At 43.8% G+C, this 23843-nt stretch overlaps 1 protein-coding gene across 1 annotated transcript in view; it reads right to left on the bottom strand.

Annotated features, from left to right (window-relative positions):
* Window positions 1–23843, bottom strand: part of FOXK1 (forkhead box K1) — a 48252-nt gene that overhangs the window by 1976 nt on the left and 22433 nt on the right. Inside the window, exons 2-8 of the mRNA XM_051632066.1 lie at window positions 19503–19700; window positions 9012–9168; window positions 7595–7741; window positions 5657–5850; window positions 4349–4515; window positions 3357–3638; window positions 968–1192 (exon numbers count right to left, since the gene is read on the bottom strand). Coding sequence (XP_051488026.1) covers window positions 968–1192; window positions 3357–3638; window positions 4349–4515; window positions 5657–5850; window positions 7595–7741; window positions 9012–9168; window positions 19503–19700 — 1370 coding nt within the window. The remainder of the gene's footprint in view (window positions 1–967; window positions 1193–3356; window positions 3639–4348; window positions 4516–5656; window positions 5851–7594; window positions 7742–9011; window positions 9169–19502; window positions 19701–23843) is intronic.

Here is a 23843-nt window from a genome sequence, read left to right on the forward strand (position 1 = left end):
TCAAAGCCCAGCATCTTCTACCAAGGCCTGGGAAGAAGGTGGTAGAGTATCAAGAGGATGTAGGAAAAAAAAATAGGGCGAGGATGAGGGCAGTTAACAATTACAAATTGAGCTGATACTGCAAATAGATGCAGCAAAAAATTAAGTAGAAACATTCCTTATTTGCTTCATGAAAGCCATCAAAACTGCCACCAGTGCTCTTCATTTCAAACTCCCCATAAGCCCCAGTCTGGGACAGCAGAGGTGCTTAACATCTTGTTCAAAAGGGCTGTAAGAAATCTGGATATTACCATCTCATCATCAACCTTAACTGGACAAACCATGAGGTGCTGAGCAAGCAATAAGAGGAGGCTGCCGAAACACAGCTGGTATGGGATTTTAAAAATCTGGCTCGAGAAATGACTAGAACACATCCTGTATATAAAAAAAAAATTTACAGTCATTCACCTGATGAAATAGATCTTATTTCTCTCGAGCTCTAAGCCCTTAAGATGGGGAAGTATATTATTTTCTTAATACTCTGTGGAGTCGTATTTCACAAGATCTAAAGAGCACCGTGGAAATTTTATTATTTGGCGTGCTGAAAGCAAAGCTATTTGTCAGAGGTAAACAAATGGAAACAGGCTCTACACAGGAATCACTAACACTTTCCACAAGTAACACACAAGAGGTAGAGGGTATGAGTAGTAATAAATGCATAGCCAAGGACAAAGGAAAGACACTGGACTATTCAGATGCACTAGTAGATGGCAAAACTTTTCCACCAGGCAAAGGGAGCAAATGGATGGGGACAGGAGGATCCACCACTGACATTTACAGCCACGGGAGCTGAGGAGTTGGAATACCTTTGGAATTGGACATATGGAATAACCTGATATATAACAAAGACAACACTTACAGCTTTACAACCTAAGGGCTAAGCTCAGGGAGCAACCCAACACCAGAGAGCAATGGTACTGGAGCCTACCACAGGCAGCACCGGCGATGCTGTTGGTGGGGACGGCGTGTTTCCCGTTCTGAGTGACTGCCCGCACCGGGAGCTGGTGCTGCCCGATGGCCACTGGAGCTGCCTGCTGAAGGATGGTGACTGTCTGTCCTGGGACACCCTGCGCCATCTGACTGGCCACAGTCTGAATAACACGGCTGGCTGTGGGGATGGTGGCAAAGGCGATCGTTGGCTTTTCATCCATGCCTGTAAAGAGCAGAAGAGACAACAATCACTCCCTGCCCTGGCTCGACAGCAGGCTTTATTCTCATTAACATTTTAGCAGGGACACACACCCCAGGCTTACACATCCGAAAACACCTCAGCACCACAAAGTGACTTGTCACAAAAGTAACATATTTGGTCTCCAGAAAGCTGAGAATATTGCTAGAGGGCTCATGCTGTTCCCAGAACTCTTTAGGCAGGATGAGGCTCTCCACACACACACAAACACACTTTCTGCAGGCTGATTCATACAGTGTACTCAGCTCTGAGAAGGTTCATTCACCCTGCCCATGAGGGGAAGAACATGACAACCAGGGACATAAGAAGATTAGTCTCCCTGAAACACTTATTTTGAAACGTATCAGAAAGTCAGGGATGAACACTTAAAACACTAGAATCTTCCCTGCTGCACATACACTATCAATATTAGGATCATTTTTCTTATTGTATAAGCCACCCAACCAAAAATAAAACACAAAAATCAAGATTATAAACTTGACCCCTTGTCCTAAGAAGGCATTATCTCCTTATTGGCACATTACAGCTGTGATATGGACAGCAGTCACTGCTAATCTTATAGCCTGCTTTGCAATTACAGGCAAATTGGCCTGACTCTCAATACCACACTGCAGGAGAAGGCATTAAGATCTCCAACAATGCCTGGAGCCAAAAGTCCGCAACAGCTTGCTGTCAGGCCTGCACAGAGGTTGATTTACAGGGAGGTTGTCCCACAGCTGCAAGCTTTTGCCAGCTGTGGAAATACGGGAAGAAACCAGGAGGAAAAAAAAAAGTGAGGTCTGAATTCCTGGATAGAGGTAACTGTTTGAGAGCACTTAACCACTTCTCTCTCTGCCCAGGACAGGTAAGGGTTCAATTCAGCAGACATAACAGACACATGACAGCCTCCTGCTGGGCATGCAGGAGGAGAGCCACTCCTCTCTTCCAGGGGCTCTGTGGGACTCAAAGCAAAGCAGGTAAGCAGGAAGCACAACTCATTAGTTCTGTAGGAAGAGACAGCTTCTCCCACTTTAACAGCAGAAGACAACAAGAGTGGAGTTAGATGGGACATAAGCACTGAGCTGAGACCTGCAGGCAGGCAGATGGGAAACAGGAAGAGAAGAGGCAAGGAAAGGGAGATTAGGAAGGAAAATGGAGCAACCAGGAAAAACAAAGGGAGAGACTAGAAAAGGAGATGAATGGGAGTGAGACAAGCAGGGAAAGAATAAGCAACAGCAAGAACAAGTGAATGAAAGAAGGGAGCAGGTGACAGGTAGGGAGCTGCAACTGTTAGCTCTTCAGGAATATGTATGGGATTGAAACAGGAATTTCTAGAGAATGCAAGTGAAACTCAAGCTGAATAATCAGTGCTGAACTAAAAATGCCAGTGGTCTTGCTACTGCTGTAGGGGAAGGTATCTGTGATTTTTTTTTTTTTTCTTTCCCTTAGAGAAGAACTATTGCCCCACTGCCCACATAAAAGCAATCAGAGTAGCCAGTGTTGCTGCTGGTACAGCACACATCTCTCTTGCAGCACTAAGCCTTTCTGCGATGGGGAGCAGACAAGGCGTTGCCTGGATCACAGCAAGAGAACATTTAACTCACTAAATCCCCCAAGGCTGGAATTTCCAGCTTAGGAAAAGAGAGGCCTTTGCTGAAACTGGTTTTTGAAGATTGTTTTAATGGGGCACTGCCTGCACTTCCAGAAGCACATGCTTTCCTCTAGGAATCCAGGCCTGCAGAAAAGAAGGGCTCAATCATTTACTTAAAAGGCCATCCTGAAGCAGAGAGCTTCAGCTTTTCCCCGGCCATCTCTTTTGGCTACGAAAAGCACATGTTTCCATAGCACATCCAGCTGACTATTACACAGGCATAATCCTGATCCTGGGGATAACGTAAATATTTAAAGCACTGCATGTTTCTTCAGCCTCCAAAGTCTGTTAGACTTGTGCCCCACAGGAGACAAGGGAGCACAGGTGTCCAGCTCACTGGTAGAGACATCAAATGGATGAGCTCTTACTTAGTTCAAGTTTTATCTGGAGTAACATATTTTATTAAGGGCTAAGCACCCAGTGAGTGATAGAGTGTTTGACCAGCCACTCCAACCCCCAAGCCTTCGTAGCAGAGTAGCATGGGAGGTGAAAAGCTACCTCGGTGGTCACCAGCTAAGTCCAGCACTGCTCCTGCAGCTTCATGAGCTCCTCCTGCTGTGCCCCGATTTGTGAGGATGTATCCATTGGCAGAGTTTGCAGAGGAGGTCACAACTCGGACCATTGTAACAGTGGGAGCTTGTTGAACAACATGAATGGCATGACACGAAGGCTGTTGAGAAGTCACTATTGACGCTGGCATGTATGCAACTGGTTTTGCCACCAGAGTAGATGGTCGGGGAGGAACAGCCATAATCACTGGCTGGGCACTGACTGGAGATCCTAAACAAAAGAGAGAAGCACACATTAATAGGAGAGGCAAAAAGGCCTCCATTCATTTCACCCATGCACTTCTAATCTGCAATACTCAGTCCTTCAGCGGTGGCAAGAGGGGGGTTGGGAACAAAAAATAAGGCTTAAAAAATACCACTTTCAATCTTCTCTTCCCTAAAAAAAAACCCCTTGTCACCTGAGCACATTTCTGTGAGCAAAAAAACCACAATAAGCACCAAAAAATAAGAAAGAAGCTTTACGTAATGAGCTCTGCCTCTCAACTTCACCAGGAACGCTCCGTACACCAGGCCAGTTACAGAGCAGCTGAGAAGCAGATACTTTTTCCAGTGCTTAACAAATTACCAAGGCCTTGGCCACCGCACCTCGGAGCTCTGCAAAGCTGAGCTGATCTTCTCCAGGTGGCTTGTAAGTTAGGGTGAGTGAGCTACTACCATGGCTACTCTGCTGTCAGTCCTTTAGAGCCACCTAGTTCAAGGTTGGCTCATGTGTTTCTACACACTCCTTTATGCCCTGCCCCCTCATGCAGAGACTAGTAAGAACAGACTGAAGCTGCATATGCATCATCAGTGTCTAACAAAGAAGTGGAAAGAGAAACAAGCTCCTCCTGTGATACACTGGCAGAAGCATTCCTGCAGTGTCCCCAGCATGACACTCCATGCAATTGAACAGTCACCCTCTGTGGAACAAGAGCTACTCACCAGGTGCACTCTGGGAATACCGATACTCTGGAACTGAGGCTAACTTTGACCCAAAGTCGTGATCATGTGGAATGGGTGAGCCCTCCCGTGACAGGCACTCTGGGGTCTGTAGGCCACTAGAGTGAGGGGACAGCAGGCCAGGATGAGTAGGGGAGGCAGGAGCACTCCTGAAACACCAGAGCATAGAGTTGGCAAGTGTAGATGCATTTCAACCACAAGACAGCAGCAGAGACCAAGAGTTATCTCCACTAGAGGATTCTCTAGTAGGTGGTCAGCCCTTCTTCCGCACTACCCACAGCAGTCTTGCTGGGAAGAGTTCAAAAGAACACAGTGTTCTCACAAACGCCCTAGCACCAAATACTGTCATATTATTCCCAGCTGCCATATTATTTCCAGGACTCTTCAGAGTATGCTTAACATTTCATGTTAAGCCCTTCTGCTGACAGAGAAGCAGGAGGTGCCTCATGTTCAGATCAGTTTCATAATTTTAGGCCATTCTCAAAGGAGCTTTGTCAGCATTTGAGAGTGACAGGGGAGAGGAAGAGGACACATAGATGCAAATGTCTGGCTCTGCCTGTGCTTCCAGAGCAGTTGCACCCCCTTTCTCTCTCCCTAATCACTTGGTTCCCACCTCTGGTCCCATGTGACCACCAAGAACATGAGGAATCATTACATTTCTTTAACGACAAACAAAACAGAAGTTCATCAGCTGAAAACGATTCTCCTCCTGTTTTCCCCCATTTTAAGAGACAGAAAGGAAGCAAGGTATGGGAAGAACGCTACATGAGACTGCTCCAGTTAGTGTTAAATTGCAAGTCTTATCCCTGCATCTCCAGGGCTGGGAGAAAGCTGTATTCCATTGAGCTCCTCTTTTGCAGCAGCTCCACAGTACACTCCCCCATTGCTTCACTACTGACAACCATGAACAACATGATCTTCCCTATAGGAGAGTGTTTTAAATACCACAAAAGTTATTCCCACTATGATCTAATCCACATCTAAACACAGCTCTCCTGCAATGAGACTGGCATCTGAAAACATTTACTCTAGTGATAACTGCTTTGAATTTCTTTGAAATGATGCCAGAACAGATATATTATTGGATGCATTTTTATAGTTTGGTTATGGATTTTTTTTTTTTTGGTAAACAGTTAAGAAGTCAGAACTATTTTCGGATTGTACCTCAGGACTATCTGTATTACCTCTCAAACTATATAGAGAAGTAGGGTTTGCTCAGTGCACTTGGTAAGGTTTTGTTTGTTTGCTTCTAATGCCTCTGGCACAGAGATTAGGGAAAGCTGAAGTTACCTGGAGGAGAGAGGCCCAAAAGGTGTTCGGAAGCAGGATACCCCTCTTTGCCTTCGTTTTCTAAATGCTTGCTCTACTAGTTTGGCTTCAGAGGCAGGGTCAATTCTCCAGAAGGAGCCCTTTCCAGGCTCCTCCTGGGAGCGTGGGACCTTAATGAAGTAACGGTTCAAGGAGAGGTTGTGCCGAATGGAATTCTGCAGGAAGCAGAGGAATGAGATGATTATTTTGCCATGAGGAAGCTTATAACAAAGATGAATGGGTTTCACCACATAGCTTGGGAAAAATAAAAATCCACACTGCCAGAATCTGTGTTGAAGACGGAAACAGGTCACTCAGCTCAAACAGCTCCAAAGTCACAGGAGAAATGGAAGAGAAAAACCTGAGGAAACATGTCAGAGAGTTTCTACTAACCAAGCTGAAAGATGGGTATGCTTGGTACCACATCACCCCTTAACCACACCTGGAGTCTGGCAGTGCAGTGACTTTCTGTGAAAAGCAATGAAAGCAGAGCTTTTGCTGAGGCAAGGGGAAATCACCACAAACCACATCAGAACTCTCTCAAAAGACAGGTCTTCTTCTAGGCAAGTGGAAAAAAACTGCCTGAGCCTGTGCTAGCTGCTTACCTGCCAGACAATCACCGGGGAGCCCAAACATGCCCTGAAGGACACTGCATCTCATGGTAATCATAATACAAAAGCCAGCCAACATGCCCTCAGACAGCTCTCACCAAGAAGAATCCATTATTTATGTGGCACTAGTCTAGCACTGTACAGCTCCCCAGATGTTGACAGCACTATTTATCCTTTTCATTGCAAAACCCACCTCTGGCTGGGTGCAGCACTATCTTTTGGGTTAGGGGAAAGGCTCAGTAAGCCCAGGTGTGCCCAAGCTCATTCTTCTTCCCCTTTTCAAAACAAAAGCTTCTGTAACAGCTTCAGACAAGCTCTTCACATGTGAAGCCTTAGAATGCTACTGGTAGGGGAGGAAAAAAGACAAGTTCATCCTCCACTGAAATGCAGCTCTCTTTGAAGCAGGACGCAGCAACAGGTCTGCAAAGCACAGCTCTGCTGAGCAGGTTAAGGCAGGAAGTGAATTCCACAATTAATTACAACTGCAGGGGAAAGCCAGGGAGGCAGAAGCATACTTATTCCAACTGTACTCAAAGTGCACCAAGCAATACTGCTCCTGCCAGTTGAACACAATGAAATCAGCAGCTGCAACAGTCTTTCCAGCTGCATTAGAGTATTATATTCAAATGAAAACACCCATTGCAGAGGTACAACGCCAAGAAAGTCTGAAAGCAGGTGGAGCTGAGGTTTCTGGAACTTTGAAAGCAGCCCTCAAGTGAACATTTAAGCTTGATTTAGCATGTGTTAACTATGTTCAAACTCTCCTATGAAGCTGGTCAGATTTCCTTTAATACCACAAGGAAGGCACAGACTCAAAGTTCCTGTGCTGAGATTCAGAACTTACAAACTGTGACTCAGGCAATGAAGTTGATACAATGGGAAAACAAAACATCTGTAAAGATTTAAGGTATGATTAAAAACTTGGACCTCAGTTTTAGCCTGGACATCTGCTGCTTGGACAGACCATTACAAATAAAGACAAGGTGAAAGATTAAGCAAGATTCAGGCAAGTATCTGGGCAGAGGAGTGACTGATAGAAAGGATGTGGAAGAAAACAAAAATGAAAGATAAAGAACAATAGCATTAAAAGGGTTTCAAAAACCAGAGAGCCCAACAGTTACAGACTAAAAAGTTTTTTAAAAATATCTAATAACCCACAAACAAACTAGTTAGCTTATGTTAAACAAATTCATTCTGGGAATAGTCAAAGCAGCTCTACTCCCAGTGCCCCAAATCTTTAATAAATATATTTCAATGCAGGTAAGTCCCATCAAAGTAGTTTAAAAGCTTGTCAGTGTCAAGAACTCACCTGCCAGCCTTTGTCAGCAGTTCTGTAATATGGATAATGCTTGGTAATGTGGGCATAGATCCCACTTAGTGTTAATTGCCTGTCCTGTGCTGAAGATATAGCCTGCACAATTAGCTGAGCATAAGAATAGGGTGGCTTGGACTCATCCTAAGGAAAAAAAAAATCAAATTTAGTCACTAACAAAGAATTCCTACACTAGAGTGAGTACCAACAACCCAAATTTAAAAAAGCACATTGTGCTCTAAATGTCACAGATGCTATGAGAGCATCAAGGGCAACTAAGAGCAGCACCACCTTCTTCCCTCCTGTTTCATACTGCCACCTCCCAGTTTAGCACAAGCATTTCTGTGCAAACAGGACTATGGGACTGAGACAGACTAAAGTATCTCCTTCCCTCTCCTCACAAACACACAGAAAAAAGCTAACTTCAAGCTGATTCCATTTCACACTGAATATACCACACGTGCTTACACCTACACAAGGAACAGAATCAGGACAAGCAACTGGAAGCAAAGAGTTAGAGGGTGTTGGGTGTATTCTCTGCTTTCAGTGTTCCTGAAACTACAGCCTTCAAATCTGCCCAGCTACAACTAAACTTTGTTAGAAAGGTTTCATGCAAGTACACTATCAGCTTCCCTCCCAGCAACATGCCTAATATGAAACTTGATCCTATCCCTCCCCTCTCCAGCAGGATTTGTTTCATTCTAGGAACTTTAATTTGTTTGCCACATCTCATATTCCCAGCTCTTCATATTACTCCATCAAAAACAGCCCTTCTTGTCTCAAGGGATAATTCAACCTACAAAAAAGCTACCTAGCATTGTGCTCCTCCACGCAATCTCAAATCAGGTGGTTTTGGATCTAGACCTTTAACTTTGATCTGAAGATCAGCTTACCAAAATTAAATTTTATCATTACAGCAAAGTTATTTTTTAATCTAAATTCCACTTGCTACTCTCCTCATTTAGTGCTTGCTTGACAGGCCTTTGTGTTTGTTTTAAAGTCAGACTATAGATTTCTCATGGCAAGGATCTGGTTTCTTCCCTTGCTTCTCCTTTCTCCAATAGTGCTTTGCAAAATACCATTAATTAAAAAGGAGAAAAATAACACTCTGAATTTTAATGCACCTCTTCTTCATGGGTTCCAAGCAAAAAAAAAAAAAAAAATTTCTTCTCACTTAACCCTTTTAGTGAAGGACTTGAAAGCATTTTGGGCAGCAAAAAGATTAATCATCTACCACCAGTAAGACACCGGTTTGAATACATGGTCTGAAAACCCTGGAGGACACTGTGCACAGAGCCCTTTTGTCCAGGGTATTCTCAGACCCCTTTTAAATATATTCACCACTGGCAAAAAACCACCAGGTCTTAATAAGCCTGGCAACGAGCACTGCTGGGTAAGAAATGTTTCTCTGAACCTTTGGGCTGTCCCCGCCAGATGCATCTGCCTGCTGCTCTGATGCTGCTTTCGCGGCGTACTCTGCTGCCAGCTGCAGATCCGAGGTAATGTTGTGACCAAAACGGTATCCTGAGGATCCAGCACCACGTGGACTGGCCGGGCAAGAGTTGGGAACACTGGAGAGGCGAAAAGGAAACAAAGTTATTTGTTACTGCATTTGTTAACAAGACACATTGTTTGTCCTATCTTAGGTAAAGCTCCCAGGTCACTGAGAAGCAGTTAAGCGCTGGATTTACTCTTGTCCCTGTGGCTTATCCAAAGCCCAGACAGACTGAGAATAAAACGTGTCAGAGATAAAATTGGAATTTCTACAAAATCCTGACACTCCCTCCCTCCGCCCATCTTCTGTGATCACAAGACAGTAGAGCCTCAAAGCATTCAACAGCTCCTTTTTGTTTAGAGAAGCACTGGAAACAGTGTGGGACTTAAAGCAACATACACTGCACCAGGGATGAACGCTTAACTAAGTAAATATCTTGCTACTATAGCTTGTGAAGGAACACCACACCACACTCCTTGCAACACAGGAAATATTTAGTCATCCCTTTTGACAGATACGGGTTACGTTCTTCTACAGTATCATAGTTAGAGCACCCAGTGCAGGCATCTGCCATGAAGGTCCCTGTCTAAACACAGAAGCTTCAGGAGATCATGTCCTGATCAGTGCCACACAGCCAGAGACAGGGATTTCCTGGATTCACCAGCACACAAATGCAACTAACAAAAGGGAGCTGCAATCACTCGTATCCAACGCAGAAAGCAGCTCTTTCATCAGCTCTGGCAAGCACGGGGAAAAGACGCTTTCAGAGTCCCAGAGCCACCACACGATGGCATTGCAGGAACGCTTACTGAGCAGGAAAGCCGTGCTGCAGCTGATGAAACGCTACGAACAAATGAAAGGTCGCTGTAATTTGCACTAGGCACATGGGAGTGAGCGCTACAAGATGAGAACTCATCAGAAAGGTTTGTCTAGGGATCACACATTCTTGATTGGTGGGGTTGGAAGGACGGGAGGAGAGGGATGAGTTCGGGAATGTGAAGTTCTGCCTCTCCGTTCTGCACTGCCTGGCATTGAGGGGTGCAGCCAAATCCCAGGACCACGTGTCTTCTACAGAGGAACAGTGAGCAAGAAAGCAAAACAATACACAGATTTACACAGCCGAACAAGCAGTCCAAATGGTATGAGAAGATGCAAACTGAAGCCCACAGCTGAAAACCAGAATTCAGTAAAACAGGCATAAACAACCTCCTTCCCAGTCAAATGCCCAACAGCAGCACTAACCCTGACACACAAATGCAGCAGCTGACACTCATCACTGCACGGTGCTAAATGCTGCATGAAAAATCAGCACAGCCCCGTCCTCAAAAAGGTGACTGTCTAAATAGCTTCCCACGCGTGCACGTACACATGTGGATGGAGAGGAAACAGCAAGACAGTCCTTGTTTGCTCCATGGGCAATACCTTTGGTGCAGAAGCAATCTGACAGTGTAAGGAAGGACCGTTTCCTACCGCGGTCCAGCCTGTAAACTGAGAAGTGCTGCTTCTCCTTGTGGCGTCTTCGCAAATGGCTGCAGCGCTGAGCTCAGCACAACCCAGACTGGTTTCTTCTAAAAGCGAATTGTAGGATATGGGGGGGGGGAGGCTGGGGAGAGGTGAACGGCAACAGAGATATCCAGCCACGACAAACCTTTGCAACTGGAAACCCAAGCTCACCCATCTCTCTTATCTAACCAGGGTTGCACAGTGCCTGGTAACCCTTCCTGCACCCACCAAAAGTCCTTGGCATGAATAGGTGATGCTGTCCTTCTGGACAGGTGAAGCTTTCAGGATGTACAAGGTCTATACAGCTTTGATGAGCCCACATGTGCAAATCTCCTTCTGCCAGAGATAAAGACATTTCTTGCCTAGTCTTTCAAAAACCAGTGGCCTGTTCGTGCAGGAAAATGGATCAAAGTTTGCTATTCCCTGCTTTGTGCCTGCTTTGGAAGTGGATAATGCTAAACCACAGAAGACACTCTTGATGTCTTAGTACTCACATGGGGAGCTGGTGTGAATTTAATTATTCCGCTGTCATTTTTCAAGAGCTTCTCCACATACACACTTCTTATAACGTGTAGATAATTACAAATGAAAGCCATTTTCATACATGAAACAATGACAAACCAAAACTATTGCAATTCTTTTTATCTTTGTGTTCAGCACCTGAGCCATTATTGTAACACACAAACTAGAAATGGAACAGGATGAAACAAGGTTTTCTGATTTTGTTCTTTGTCTGCAGAAATAACATGAACAGCAAACCAGAGAGATCAGCCAAAACTCAGGTCAAGGATATGGAAAATGAAGAAGCTCTCCTGCAAATTCATGCACTGCAGACACTTCAAGAACTGTTCCATGCAGTTCACACACAAGAATTGGCTTGATTCAAGATCAGCTGAGCAAGTAGTCCATTTTTTTGCTGTTCAAATTTCAGCTTCTGAAGCTGATAATGATTTTTTATATTTTTATTTTTTTCCCTAAAAACACTGAAAAAACCTTAACCTTCAAGGCTGTGATTTTCTTGAGTGCTGACAAAGCCCCTCCAACCTGAAGTGTTGTTAACTTTTAGGAAAGCCAGCCTCTCCCAGTAGATATTCATTGAGGAATATGATACTCCCCTAAAACAGCAGCTGTCCCTGGGGAAAGCTGCTGCAGTGGCTGAAGAATTTACCAGATTGGAGCACTTCTGCCCAGGTAGATCTGCCTCCTTTCAGCCTGGATCAATGATCAAATCAAGAGACAGAGGTACAGGACAAACAACATGAACTTTTAGCCACCCCATACAAAGAGACAGGGTAACACAGCTGCTAAATGTTCAAGCCCTCAGTCAATCATCAGCGAGCTCTTCAGAGGGAAGGAAGAAAGAGCTGAGTACTGGAAAAAACTAAGGAAGCACAATCTGTTCACCCCTCTACATACACATGGGACAAAAGGAGTGAAGAAACAGTTTTACTAAAAATACCCCTCTGAGGGTTAAGTTAAAATTAAACATTAGTGCAGTCAAAAGAAAACAAACACACACAATGCACTGACATCAGTTTCCTGGAGTTCCTGGAATTCTCCTCGCCACCCAGAGCCAGGGCTGGCCAGGGATGCTTGCATGCACTCACACCCCCTTCAAAAAATACTATGGAACAAAAAGACTTTAGGCTACAAACACCTGCTTGGGCTATAAAACAAAAATAAAGTGTGGAGACAGTGATTGCCATTTGTTGCATATTAATATTGCATCAATACTTGGAGACAACTTGATCCATTTTGATACTACAACCTTTTATTGAGAAAAGCACAGCCAGGTTTGCAGTTTCACCCAGGTCTCTGACATCCTAACTTACTGCTGTGATCCATGCTCACTGTCCATGCAGGCAACCTTAGTTTACAAGCAATCCAAGCTCATTTGGATTAAGCTTGTCTGTTACAGAAGAGAGCATTCTGGAGAGGAAGCAAGTGGTTTTATACCATTGATAGACACACTGGGTGCATAAGCAAACCAGCTGCAGTTACCCACAGGCCTAATCCTGTGGCACCATGGTTAATGCCCCAAGTCCCAGAGATCCTTGATATTCACTGAGGATTCAGTATCTCAGCTTGAAACACTGACTGCAGGCAGCCATCAAGCCACAGTTCCCCAAAGACCATGCTGAGACTCAGCTTTAGAATCAGACTACAACCACGTGCTGAATCACACTGGTCCTGTGCTGCATGTTTTCCATTTAATACTTAACCCTTCTTCAGCTGAAGGCCAGAATGATGAGGGCTGAATGCAGTGTCTCAAATTCATTCACCACGGAAGGGGCAGAAAGCCTTTTAAGCACAGGGTTTCACTTCACTTCACACAAGCTGTCGAGAACATAACAGGTCTGGTAGCATCACGATTCACTTTCAACTCCTGCCAACAAGAATCTAGCCTCTTTAATTCACAGCACTTTCTAGCAATAACTCTTTAAACACCAGCTATTGGAAGATATGTACAACTTACTGGAATGTGCAAAATCAGTTTGCTTTAACTAAAGAACCAGAGTGCAAAAATAAGATGTACCACTGTGCATGGTGTGTCCACACCCAGGACACTGTGTGCCGCTTGTCTCTTCTCATTTCAAATAAAAGAGAAGGATATTCCAGATCCAGAGAAGGTAGTGACAGGGATAACTACGATGGTCAGAGATAGGAAACAGATTCTAAACAAATAGTTTAAAACAGAAGCTGACGTGCAAGGTGACAGAGCCTATAAAAACAAAGCCAAGAAGTCAAGTTAAGCTCCTGGCCCCTTCCAAATGAAGAGATGGTGAACACAAAACAGCATGTCCAAAACAAAGTGTTTCCATGTTTGTAGTTACTATGTGGGATGACACACTGCAAGACAGGGCAGATGCTGAAAGTCTGTGTGGATGAAAAAGTCCATTACAAGTTCTTGGGGAAAGGAGGAAGACAGGGAATCCATCAGGGGCTTTATTAGACAGATGGTCAGGAAGTCCCTGCTCTGGGGCAGCCCCTGATCCAAGAAAATGGTGGAGGCAAACTACCTGTAAGTTAGCATTAATGTGTATTTTCTGTGTTCTTATAGTACCCCAAATACACTCATCTGAGGCAGAATACTGGGCTACAGGGATCTGTTGCTTAAGCACATATAAAAATTCTTAAGTAAAAATCTCCAGACTCTCTCAATATTAGCTATGTTTTGACTGGGGAGAAAAAATAAAATAAAATGAAGTGGTTAAATGTTGTATGTATGGTCATATTACGAGTCTATGAACAAGCTGGGAACAGAAACACTCCCAAACTCCAGTGCCAGTTTCCCCAGAAGGAGAGGCAGTATGTGAAAGCAGGCAAGTTGCCCTATTACTTAACTTCATTCTCTTCAGCAAGAAATACCTGTGGGGATCAAGCTACAGAAGCTTAATTTAAACCAGATATATAAAGATAAACCTATCTTCTCTATGACAAAGAGGAAATATTATCTGGAATCCCACATAAAATTGTTCACCTGACTTGGAATCTGAATTGCTAAAGAGGAAGAAAAAAAAACCCCATCTCTTCAACTTTGTGGTGTAGGATATGCTGTGCACATGGGCTGTGCCTTTGAAAAATGCCTGAAGTGCACATTTGTGAAGCAGGTACAAGAGACACAGCAGTGATAAGAGTTACCACCTTGGCCACACTGCCAATATACAAATGTGTGTCTGAAGAGGACATTTTTAAAGCCCCTATTGAGTACAAAGGGACAATCACCATTTCTTAAGATCTTCCCCAGTCTCCTCCTCAAATGAAAATCAGAGCTTGTTGCCCTGCACACAAGGACTACGGTTACAGAAGTGCCACAAACCTCAGACTACCTTTGTATTCCATTTCATAAGCCTGCAAAAAGGGGCACCAAAAAATACAGGGACGCTTTTTACGTGCAATAAGCAAGAATCAGGTCAAAGTACAGCACTTTGTCTTGCGAAACGAGCATTTCCACGATACACCAATCAGCAATAATGGGTGAGAATCCTCTGCTGCTCTCTCCTTCCCCAGCCTAACCCCAAAATCCTAACTCAAAGAAAGGCAAGTCTTTGCATGTTGCAAGCTTCAGACAGGTTTCAGAAACAATCACAAGTGGTGAGACTGCCAAACCAAGCTGGATTTTGATGTGAAAGGAGAAATCTGAGAGCTACCCTCCCTGCTTAACACCGAAGAAAACCAAAGCTGTCGAACAAGCCACAGTGAAAGTTAACTATCCACAAAAGTTGAAATTCTTACTGCTTCTTTCTGCTTCAGTGGTTCCCCTCTTTGAAAGGAAGTGAGGTCACTCCAGCCGTGGATTCAGTAAACATTTTATACTGATCAGGGGAAGAGGAAGTGCTTGTGTAGCTGGTGGCACCCTTTCCTCCAGCTCAAGGCTTGGCACATCTCCTCTAGCACATGGTCACTGAACTAAACATGTGTAGGAACTTGCAAGAAGCCCAGTATAGATTGTTGCTTTGCTTACACGATGTATATGCATCACACGAGTTGGCTTGTGGTTTGGAGACAAGGGTGATTATTTTTAATCACAGGTCTGTCCAATTGTGGGAGTTACCTGAGCTGTATATTCTGCCTGAATGCAGGATTTAATGGATAACCAAGACAATGCAAAAGAACCTGCAAAAAACCTGCCTTGGAGCTCTTCACAGGCTGTTCAGTTCAATTGCTAGTAGTGCTATGGGAAGACGGGAAAAAGCCTGAAAGAAACTGAGCAGGCAATATTTATGCACCCTGTTCCAGTGAGTGAACGCATCCATTGAACTCAGGGTTCATTCAGCTTCTCACTACATGCCTTTAGAGGAAGGCAAGTTCAGATTAAATCTTAAGTGTTCTGAAACAGTGCTGTATGGCTGTCCTGGAGCCTATTATAAAGCACTCCCTTTTTCCAGGCCAGGTCTGAATCAAAGCACAGGCAGCATTTGCACATCTACTATAACATGGCTCTCGCACACACTCTTCCGTCATGCTTTACTGAATAAAAGCTCAATACATAATTTATCTGCTACACACTCTCGGAAAGCAGTAATTACACTATACATACATAAAAATCAGACAATGAATTTAAATGACCTGTTAAAGGCCACAAAGCAAGTTGGTGGCTAAGCCAAGATAACTGCAGTTCCTGGGGTGCAGGCCTCTGAGTAATCCACTATCAGAGCATGCAGCGTGTTACTGAACTCATTTTGCCTAGCGAAAATAAGGGAGAAAAGGAAATAAGGTTTAAAAATACTACAAAACCTTGGCAATTCATGGCAATTCATCTCAAGTCTTCTGGTTTACTAATCAAGCTTATAAAACAAAAGATGCAGAAAGATGCCAGCTGATCTTTCATTGTTCATACCATTAATTTCATTGCAAACTACATACTGACCCTTCTAGCGACAGCTGAACATAGACAGGCTCATTAAGTACTAATAATTCTCTAAACTACAAATTTGGGTCCACACACAAATATGTACCAGTTTAGTTATTAGCACAGAACCTCACCAGACACTTCTCAGGCAGTGGTTATCACAGGGCTCTAAGGGCTCCTCCTCTTCCTCCTCCATGTCAAAGAATATTCATTTTTTATTTTTATTTTTTACTGGTAGAGACTGTGTGTGAGCTAACTATCCCAGCTTTGCAGTGAAAAAACAAACTAGTACAAAGTGTTCAAGCCCACAGTCATTCAGACAAGCCAGAAGTAGCAACAGTAAAATACGAATAACAATACTGACCTGCATAGCACAGCATTTATTATTTCTCTATTGTAGCTTTTTAAAAATATGTAACAGTGAGAACATAATTGCTGTTTAGAATAGGGAAGCATGTAGAGAGAAATAATTTCATTTTCACAAATACTAAAAAACCTCCAATCCTGAGAGGCAGTGCTGGAGAGAAATGCTCTTTGGAAAACTAAACTAAGTTACTACTACAGGGTCATTAACATAAACTGAAAGATATTAAAACAAAAACTAAACACTGTAAATCTAAACTCCAACTCAGCATGACTATGAGACCAGGAATAGGCTCCTACATCACACTTTGTCTCTGTGGATGTTCATCATCCAAGCACAAGCCACTCTGGGGACTAGATGACAATACATACATGGAGTCACATTCATGTAGATAAGGACTCACAGCAAACCCAGGCAAAGCCAGTGTTTGTAGCATAGGTTGGGAACTTCATGTAACCAGCAAGGGTGTCACTCAAAGAGGACCCTCCAAGTGCGAGCTCGAGAATCCTAAAGCCAAATACTGAAAGACCACCCCTTAAATCCCGATATTGGGACTCAGTTCTATCTCTCAACAGGCAGAGCTGAATTTAACCCAACTACACATGGTCTGAAACAGCTTTTCAATGTCTTGAATCTGCTGAGAAGAGATTTGGTGCTGCTCTGCCATTTCTTACGTTGTGTAAAACATACAGGCTGGTTCTACCAATTTCTTACAACCACACTGACCTTTTCCTTTTTCAAACATGTAAGTCTGATATTTATTTTTTTTTAAAAAAAGGAATTTTGAACTCAAAGCAGGAAGAAATAAGCCGTCCCTGTGTGTAAGCCTCACAGCACGCTGCCAGCCAACATTTTCCCTTAAAGCTGTACAACAGCATTCAAACATCTACAAACGGCCCCTCCTGGAGATAAAACACCTACCTAAGAAAACAGTGGACACATTTCTCTCTAGGAGTAAGCAGAAATCTTGCTTTGCAAAGCTGCTGAGGGTGGCAGGTTTGGTTTTGTTTAACTAAAACTCCTTCCCTCTCTAGGCGGTGCACTTCGCAGAGGGAAAATAAATAGGCTGGATAAAACCCAGCAGCTTGCAGGGGAGCCGCAGGGAAGCAAACTGCAATGTAAACAGGGAGGCAGAGCAGGGCTGGGGGTCAGGAGGGCAGGGCTGGGTCTGGCTGCGGGAGCACAGGTACAGCCCCTGCCCTGCACCGGGCGGAGGCAGGAAAAGGGCGCCAGGAGCCACTTTCCAAAAAGGAAATTTCACCCTGCCCAGGATTTCCAAACTGCAATAATTTTCCATGGGCCAATCAGGGAGGAGCGAGGCAAACGCACCAAATTAGGAAAGTAAATACTGAAGGGGGAGAGGGAGGAGGAGGAGAGCCCAGCTCATGCAACCACCTCCCAAAGGCAGCAATGGGACAGGGGTGTGGGTCCCTCACTGAGCCCCCACCAGCCCTCCCAGAGCTACCCTTGGGAAGGGGCAGAGGACCCTGTACCAGCCTTCACCCACCATGATTGGAGAGAGCTGCTCTGGAAGCCAGATGGCCTGAATGTATAGCTACATGCTTCCTGGAAATCACTCCCTTTCCCGGGCAAAAAATCCCAAATCGCTTACCAAAACGAGGCCTACAGGGTATGAGAGCTGCACGACCCTGCCAGGGCAGAGGGGAAGGCTGAAGGGGCTGAGCAGGGATGTTTACAAACGTGTCAGCCCCTCCTCTGCAAGAGGAACTCGGAAACGAAAGGGGTTTGGCAAGTGAAACCTCAGATGTCTTTTGAGGTTTTCTGAAGACTTGTCTGGATAAGCTTCTGCTCAAGACAAACGGATGCAATCATTAATCATCCTTAGTAAACACTCCGTTAGGGGCTGAGCACAATTCAACACTACTATTTCCACTTTCTCCTTATGCAAAAGAAACATTCTCGGGGAGTCAAATATCAGTTGCAGGCATACGCCAGCGTCAAAAGATACAGCCTCTGTTAGTAACACAAACCACACTGTGCTGCTTTGCGCAAGATGACTGAATGGAAACTAAATACCATATGTTGGCAATGAAACCATCCCCCTCCTCTCCCAGCAACAAGCTTCATCTAAAACGAGAAGGTTAAATATAAACTAAAAGCAGTGCCTGAACAGAAGACTAAAACCACAGCTACCTCCAGCCCCCTCTTTCTAGAATATCTGCACTGCACATCTGTGCAGCTCTGCAAGACCAGGGGAAAAACCCAAACAAGCAAGCACCTCCAGACCTATGCAAAACCAAACTGGCTTCGTTGTGACACTGAAATTGTTCTCAGCCACGTAAATTTGAATACTACTCACTGAATTAGTGCTAACTGTCACAAGATGTTTGTGTATTATACCTTTTTCAAATGTACAGACAAGAAAACAAACCAAAGGCTATTACTATTGCCACGTACACTCTTGCTATTCTAAGGCCTGCATGTTTTAAAACTAATCCATCATCCTGTATCATCAGTCTACTTTAATTTCTTAAATTTATTATGCTTCCAAATAATAGCTTTATTGTTAAAACAGATTACTGCAAATCCATAACATCAACTCTGCTGAGAAAGGAGGAAAGAAAATATTCCAGACGGTAACTTGGTGTTCAGGTTATTTCTACTGCACGCTCACCAATCAGATAATTTACAAAACAGGATACTCGCACAGATGTACATTCAGATTGCTAAAGCCCCTCAGTACATGGTCAGCATCCTACCCCCATTTCCTTCTATTCCCAGGAAACCACGTGCCAATGGCCACCCTTGTCCCTAACTTCAGATAACACCGGCACCACCCAGCAACAACAGAATATTATTGAGATAAAAATAAATCAGGCAGTCCTAACATAGAAAATATTTGCCTGCTTTCTTTTCTCCATGCATATAGGCAGCTCCCGATAAATATTTCTAATTCCACTGCCAAAGATAGACTAGTAACTCTATAGTGTGAAAACTGAGACAAGTTTTTAACTCTCAACATTGAGAGCTCTTAGACAAAAGCCTTGTGCCCTACTTCCAGCCAGCATAACAGTTTTTAAATCTTCTGTCATTTTGAACAGCAGATATTTAACATGTTTCTTGATTTTTATTTTTAATGAGGTATTTAATGCACCAAGTACACCAGATAAACAACACAAAGCTGACAAACTGGTGACAGAGAGCACGCTTTGGGTAGTTAACATCTTACCTGATAGTGCCTGTGGGGGACGGTAGGGGACTGACCACGGTCCGGAGATCCGGCTCCAGGATGTGGATCTTCAGAGGTGATATTTGAGGATAAAGTGGACGAAGGGGAGGTGATGAGGCTTCCTCTTTTACTTCCTCTTTGTGGTATAAAGATGTGAACTGGATCTTTATAACTGTGCTAGGGAATCGGAAAGTACACCTATGAGGGGAAAAAAAGGGAAAAGTCAGTTTCCCACATGATACTAAACATTTTAGGGGTTTTTGTATGCAGTTGGTGAATCATAAATTCATTCATACAAGTCCACCATTCTCCATAGCATCTTTCTGCCCAGAGTCCTGAGCAGAATTACTGATAATTCACAAATCTCTGTGCATGTATCATAGTGTGTCATGCATCATCTAGTGATTAGATGCAAGCTGAAGGTTTGGGTGAGCTAAGTAATCTCCCCAAGGCCTCATATTCAATCACTAGTCAAGATGCAGAACTACAATGACAAACACCTGAGCTCCTGACAAATCAAAGACCAGGATTTATCTTTTATTAGCTTCTTGCACAGAACTCAGGAAGGTACAAGTTACTATAAAGTATCCAGCCACCAGCAACATTGAAAAGAAGAGCCATAAAATCCAGACAAAGCAACAGCCTCCAGGTTAAGACCAGACAGCACTATTTAAAGACTGGTCTCTATATATTGTATAGCTCATTACCCATTTATATATTTGCATATGATGCTAAAGGATCATCTTGAAGGTTTGAGATTAAAATACATTCATTTAGAAGTGCCTCCCTTCAGACAGAATGGGTTATAGCCAAGAGGGTCAGAACAGGGCCCCTGCAAGCCTACAGGGCCTCATTTCTTCTCTAAATAGCACTTATTTCCAATTGTTATTTCAGGGGAAAAAAAGGAAAAAATCACAAATCTGTAAGTGTAGCCTTCAGGAGATGCTGGGAAATTCAAAAGGAAATAAGCACTGACATTTTCCGTATTTGAGCAGAAAGCTTACTAATTTACAGTGTCTACAAGAGGCACAGGGCTGCAAGAGCGAGTGTTCTGCATTTCTTCTTACTGCGCTTTAATTAGACAATAATGTGCAATCAATACAACCTTTCCAGGGATCATTTCACTGATGCTAAGGTTAAAGACGCAGGAAATAAAAACCAGGTTTCACCGTGGGAATGGCCAGCAGAACACAGTAATTGTGCTGGCTTCCAACATCTTGCCTGTAGAAGGAAATGAAGAACTCTGGCAGTGTTGTTCCAGCACTGTAAGTGCTGGTGTAGGCCCAACATAATTATTTTAACCAGTGCTTTATTGAATCCTACCAGGTAACAGAACAAGGTGTCAGGCAAGTAAATCCATAGCTGTTGACTACCCAAATTTCAAGTTGCTATCAACAGAAGTGCAAAGAAAAATCCTGCTACAGCTATAAAAAGATACTCTGTTGCTCTTGGTTCTTCTGCACAAGCTAGCTCTGCTGTAATGTTCATGCTGTAATGTAATGTTCAGAAACCTGCTGTTAACAGTGCAAAATTTTTATTCAGGTGTGGAAAGCTCATTCCCATCTCCCACCTCATCTCCCAAATGAGCTGGCTCAGCATTCAGTGGCTTGGACTCACAATGGCTCTGCTATATACGGCGGGAGTTTGCATTGCATTCAATTGACTCCAGAGGTCCGGCCACCTGCACTCATTAATGCATTAAATAAGAACATCATTGCTGGCAATGCAGCCTGATCGTGTTTATCTAACCCTTCTAAACAGGGGTCCCTGCAGACTCAATACAAGCACACAATTCAAAACAGCAGTGTCTGTGCCTGGCAGTGTCTGCCAGCAGCAGCCACACAGCTTACTGAGATGAACCTGCAACAACCACTCATTATTCTGGATTTTAAGCTTTTGTACTGCTCCACGGATTTGCTTATAGAAAAAGCAGAGAATACATAAATTTGCAATGAGCATCACAAGTACAAGCAGAGACTCATAATTTCTTAAGTCCTTACTGGGCAAAAGCTGAGCTTCCTTTCGCAGAGCAATTGAACTCCCTGCCATAATGCCAGGTGCTCAGCATTCTTCAGTATCTGAGTCAAGGTCAAATCAGTCCTTGCTTAACTGTTCAGTGCAATTCCATCCTGCTGCTGATCTCTCAATAGGTCTGTCTGCACAGAGCCCCAGGGTAGTTCTGCAGCACTGCTGAGGCCAGAAGATCCCCACTGCAGCTTCATACCAGTAAGGAGCTCCATCCCGCTGCCACTTAAGTCTTCCTCTTTCAAAGGACCCGGTAATACAAGATCCACATCTCATACACATTACTGCTTTCATGTGGTGGTGCAACTATCTCCTCTACATTTTTATTTACTGATGCTGTAAAAACCCTAGATAAGATGTTGATACCTGCACCCAAAACACTGCGAGACAGTCTCATCAGTCTGTAAGCATGGGCAACCTTAACAAAAGCTAACTGTTACTTTTCCAAAATCATGAGTCAACCTGAAATATGAAGTCTAAACTAACCCAGTAAACATGTGTTGAAAAGGCCCATCTAACATTGCCCTTCCTTGAGAGCCTTCCCAAAGTGATCTGATCCACCCACGTGACTTCCCCACAGTCTCAGACTGGAACGAGGGAAGGGAACCAGAGAGGCTGGGCTGGGCTGACTATACAAGCAAACAATTTGTTGGCTGCTCTGATTTCATTTTTAGAAAGACAAGCTTGCCAATCCAGTGAAGCTGAACCCAGGACACACAAAAAGCTTTCACATATTACGTGAGCTAGCACATCCATGGCCATTTTGTAAGGAACCAGTCCCAGAAACATCAGAGTGAATATTTGCAAGGGTGCTCACAGCTTTAAAAGGCTTCCACAGCCTGGTCTGGGCTGGCTTCCAGTATTGACACTGCCTGCAAAGCCAAAGTGGGGGTAACTTATCCAAAGAGTCTATATGCTTTTAACTGCTGTAAAAACCTGGGACCCAAGAAATGGAAATGCAATGCAAAATACGGAGCGAATTCCTGCCGAACTCCTCCCCTCCCTCAGGGGTGAGAAGGTGCCTGGGATTAACGTTATTCTTCCAGTCTCTATCACAACCCTGGCACTGCAAACAGCAACAGTGGCACAGCCCAAGACACTGCTTCACATCAGCACACACGCATCAATCCTGGGTAACTGTGTCAGTGAGAAATCAGAAAAGCATGATTTCTGAACCATCTTGTCACAGGAAGCTCACTTTTCATTATGATGAACCTGAATGAGCTTTTTCAATTCCCTAATTAACCTCTTCCCAGCCAGAAGAGGATAAACTCTAATTGTATCAGGTAGCCCTATTTAGGAGTGAGGCATGTCAGCACATGACTTAAGCCTATGAAAATTATACTTCTACAGCAGATAAGCAGGACAAGATAGACAGCCCAAGCAAAACTGAGCACGCATGCCTCCAGATTACTGGATATATTTCAAGTTGTTTAAACCGAGTTCTACTATTTGATCCACGTTGTACAACTCCTGCATAATATGCACAGCAGTTACTACTACTGCTTAACGTCTCCATCATGAGAAAAAAAGCAAGCTGAAAGCACAGATTAGACTCAACAAAAAGCACAATGAAGTTAACTGGTATTTCCAAGGGTGCCCAAGTCAAGTCTCTTAAGCACCTTTGAAATTTCCAGCTGATTAGAGGGGGTAAATAAACGGTCTGCAAAAATCTCTTGGTCCTGGTACAGGCAGGAAACAACCTGCTTCAGTTCCAGAATTGCCACTTGATAATCTGCTCCAGACAGACGTATCCTGCAATCCCTGGCCATATAAACACGTACTGAACTCACACAGACTTCTGGTATGTTGCATACATAAATTCCTTGTGGGAAAGGATTCCCACTTCTCTAAGATGCCTTGCAAGACAGCGAGAATAGACGCTTTTTTTTTTTTTTAGTTTGTGTTAAAACTAAAACCACACAAACACCAACGCCCCCCAGCCTACATAACTGCATAGAAACAAATCTGGCTTTATTAGATTACAGGCAGCAGAAAGTAAAAGAAAATGGATTGCTGGCTCCCTGATGCATGCTTGAGTTCAGACTCCCCAGCACTTGCTGAATGCATGCTATATATACATTGGAGCCCAAGGGAAAGGGGATGCCACACATGGTTACAGTGATATAAAAGATGCTGCTAGAATTTTGTTTGTTTGTTTTAAGCAAGGCAGATTTTCCAAAAAAGTTTCCTGGACGAGCTCCTTGCACTGACAACACAGCACCCATGCCATTAGACATCATGTGGTGAACCAGTGACAGTGACCACAAGCATTTCATCTACATAAGGTCTGAAAATAAAGTGCTAGGGAACACT

Source organism: Apus apus, chromosome 14, assembly GCF_020740795.1.
Source record: "Apus apus isolate bApuApu2 chromosome 14, bApuApu2.pri.cur, whole genome shotgun sequence".
Taxonomy (NCBI): Eukaryota; Metazoa; Chordata; class Aves; order Apodiformes; family Apodidae; genus Apus; species Apus apus.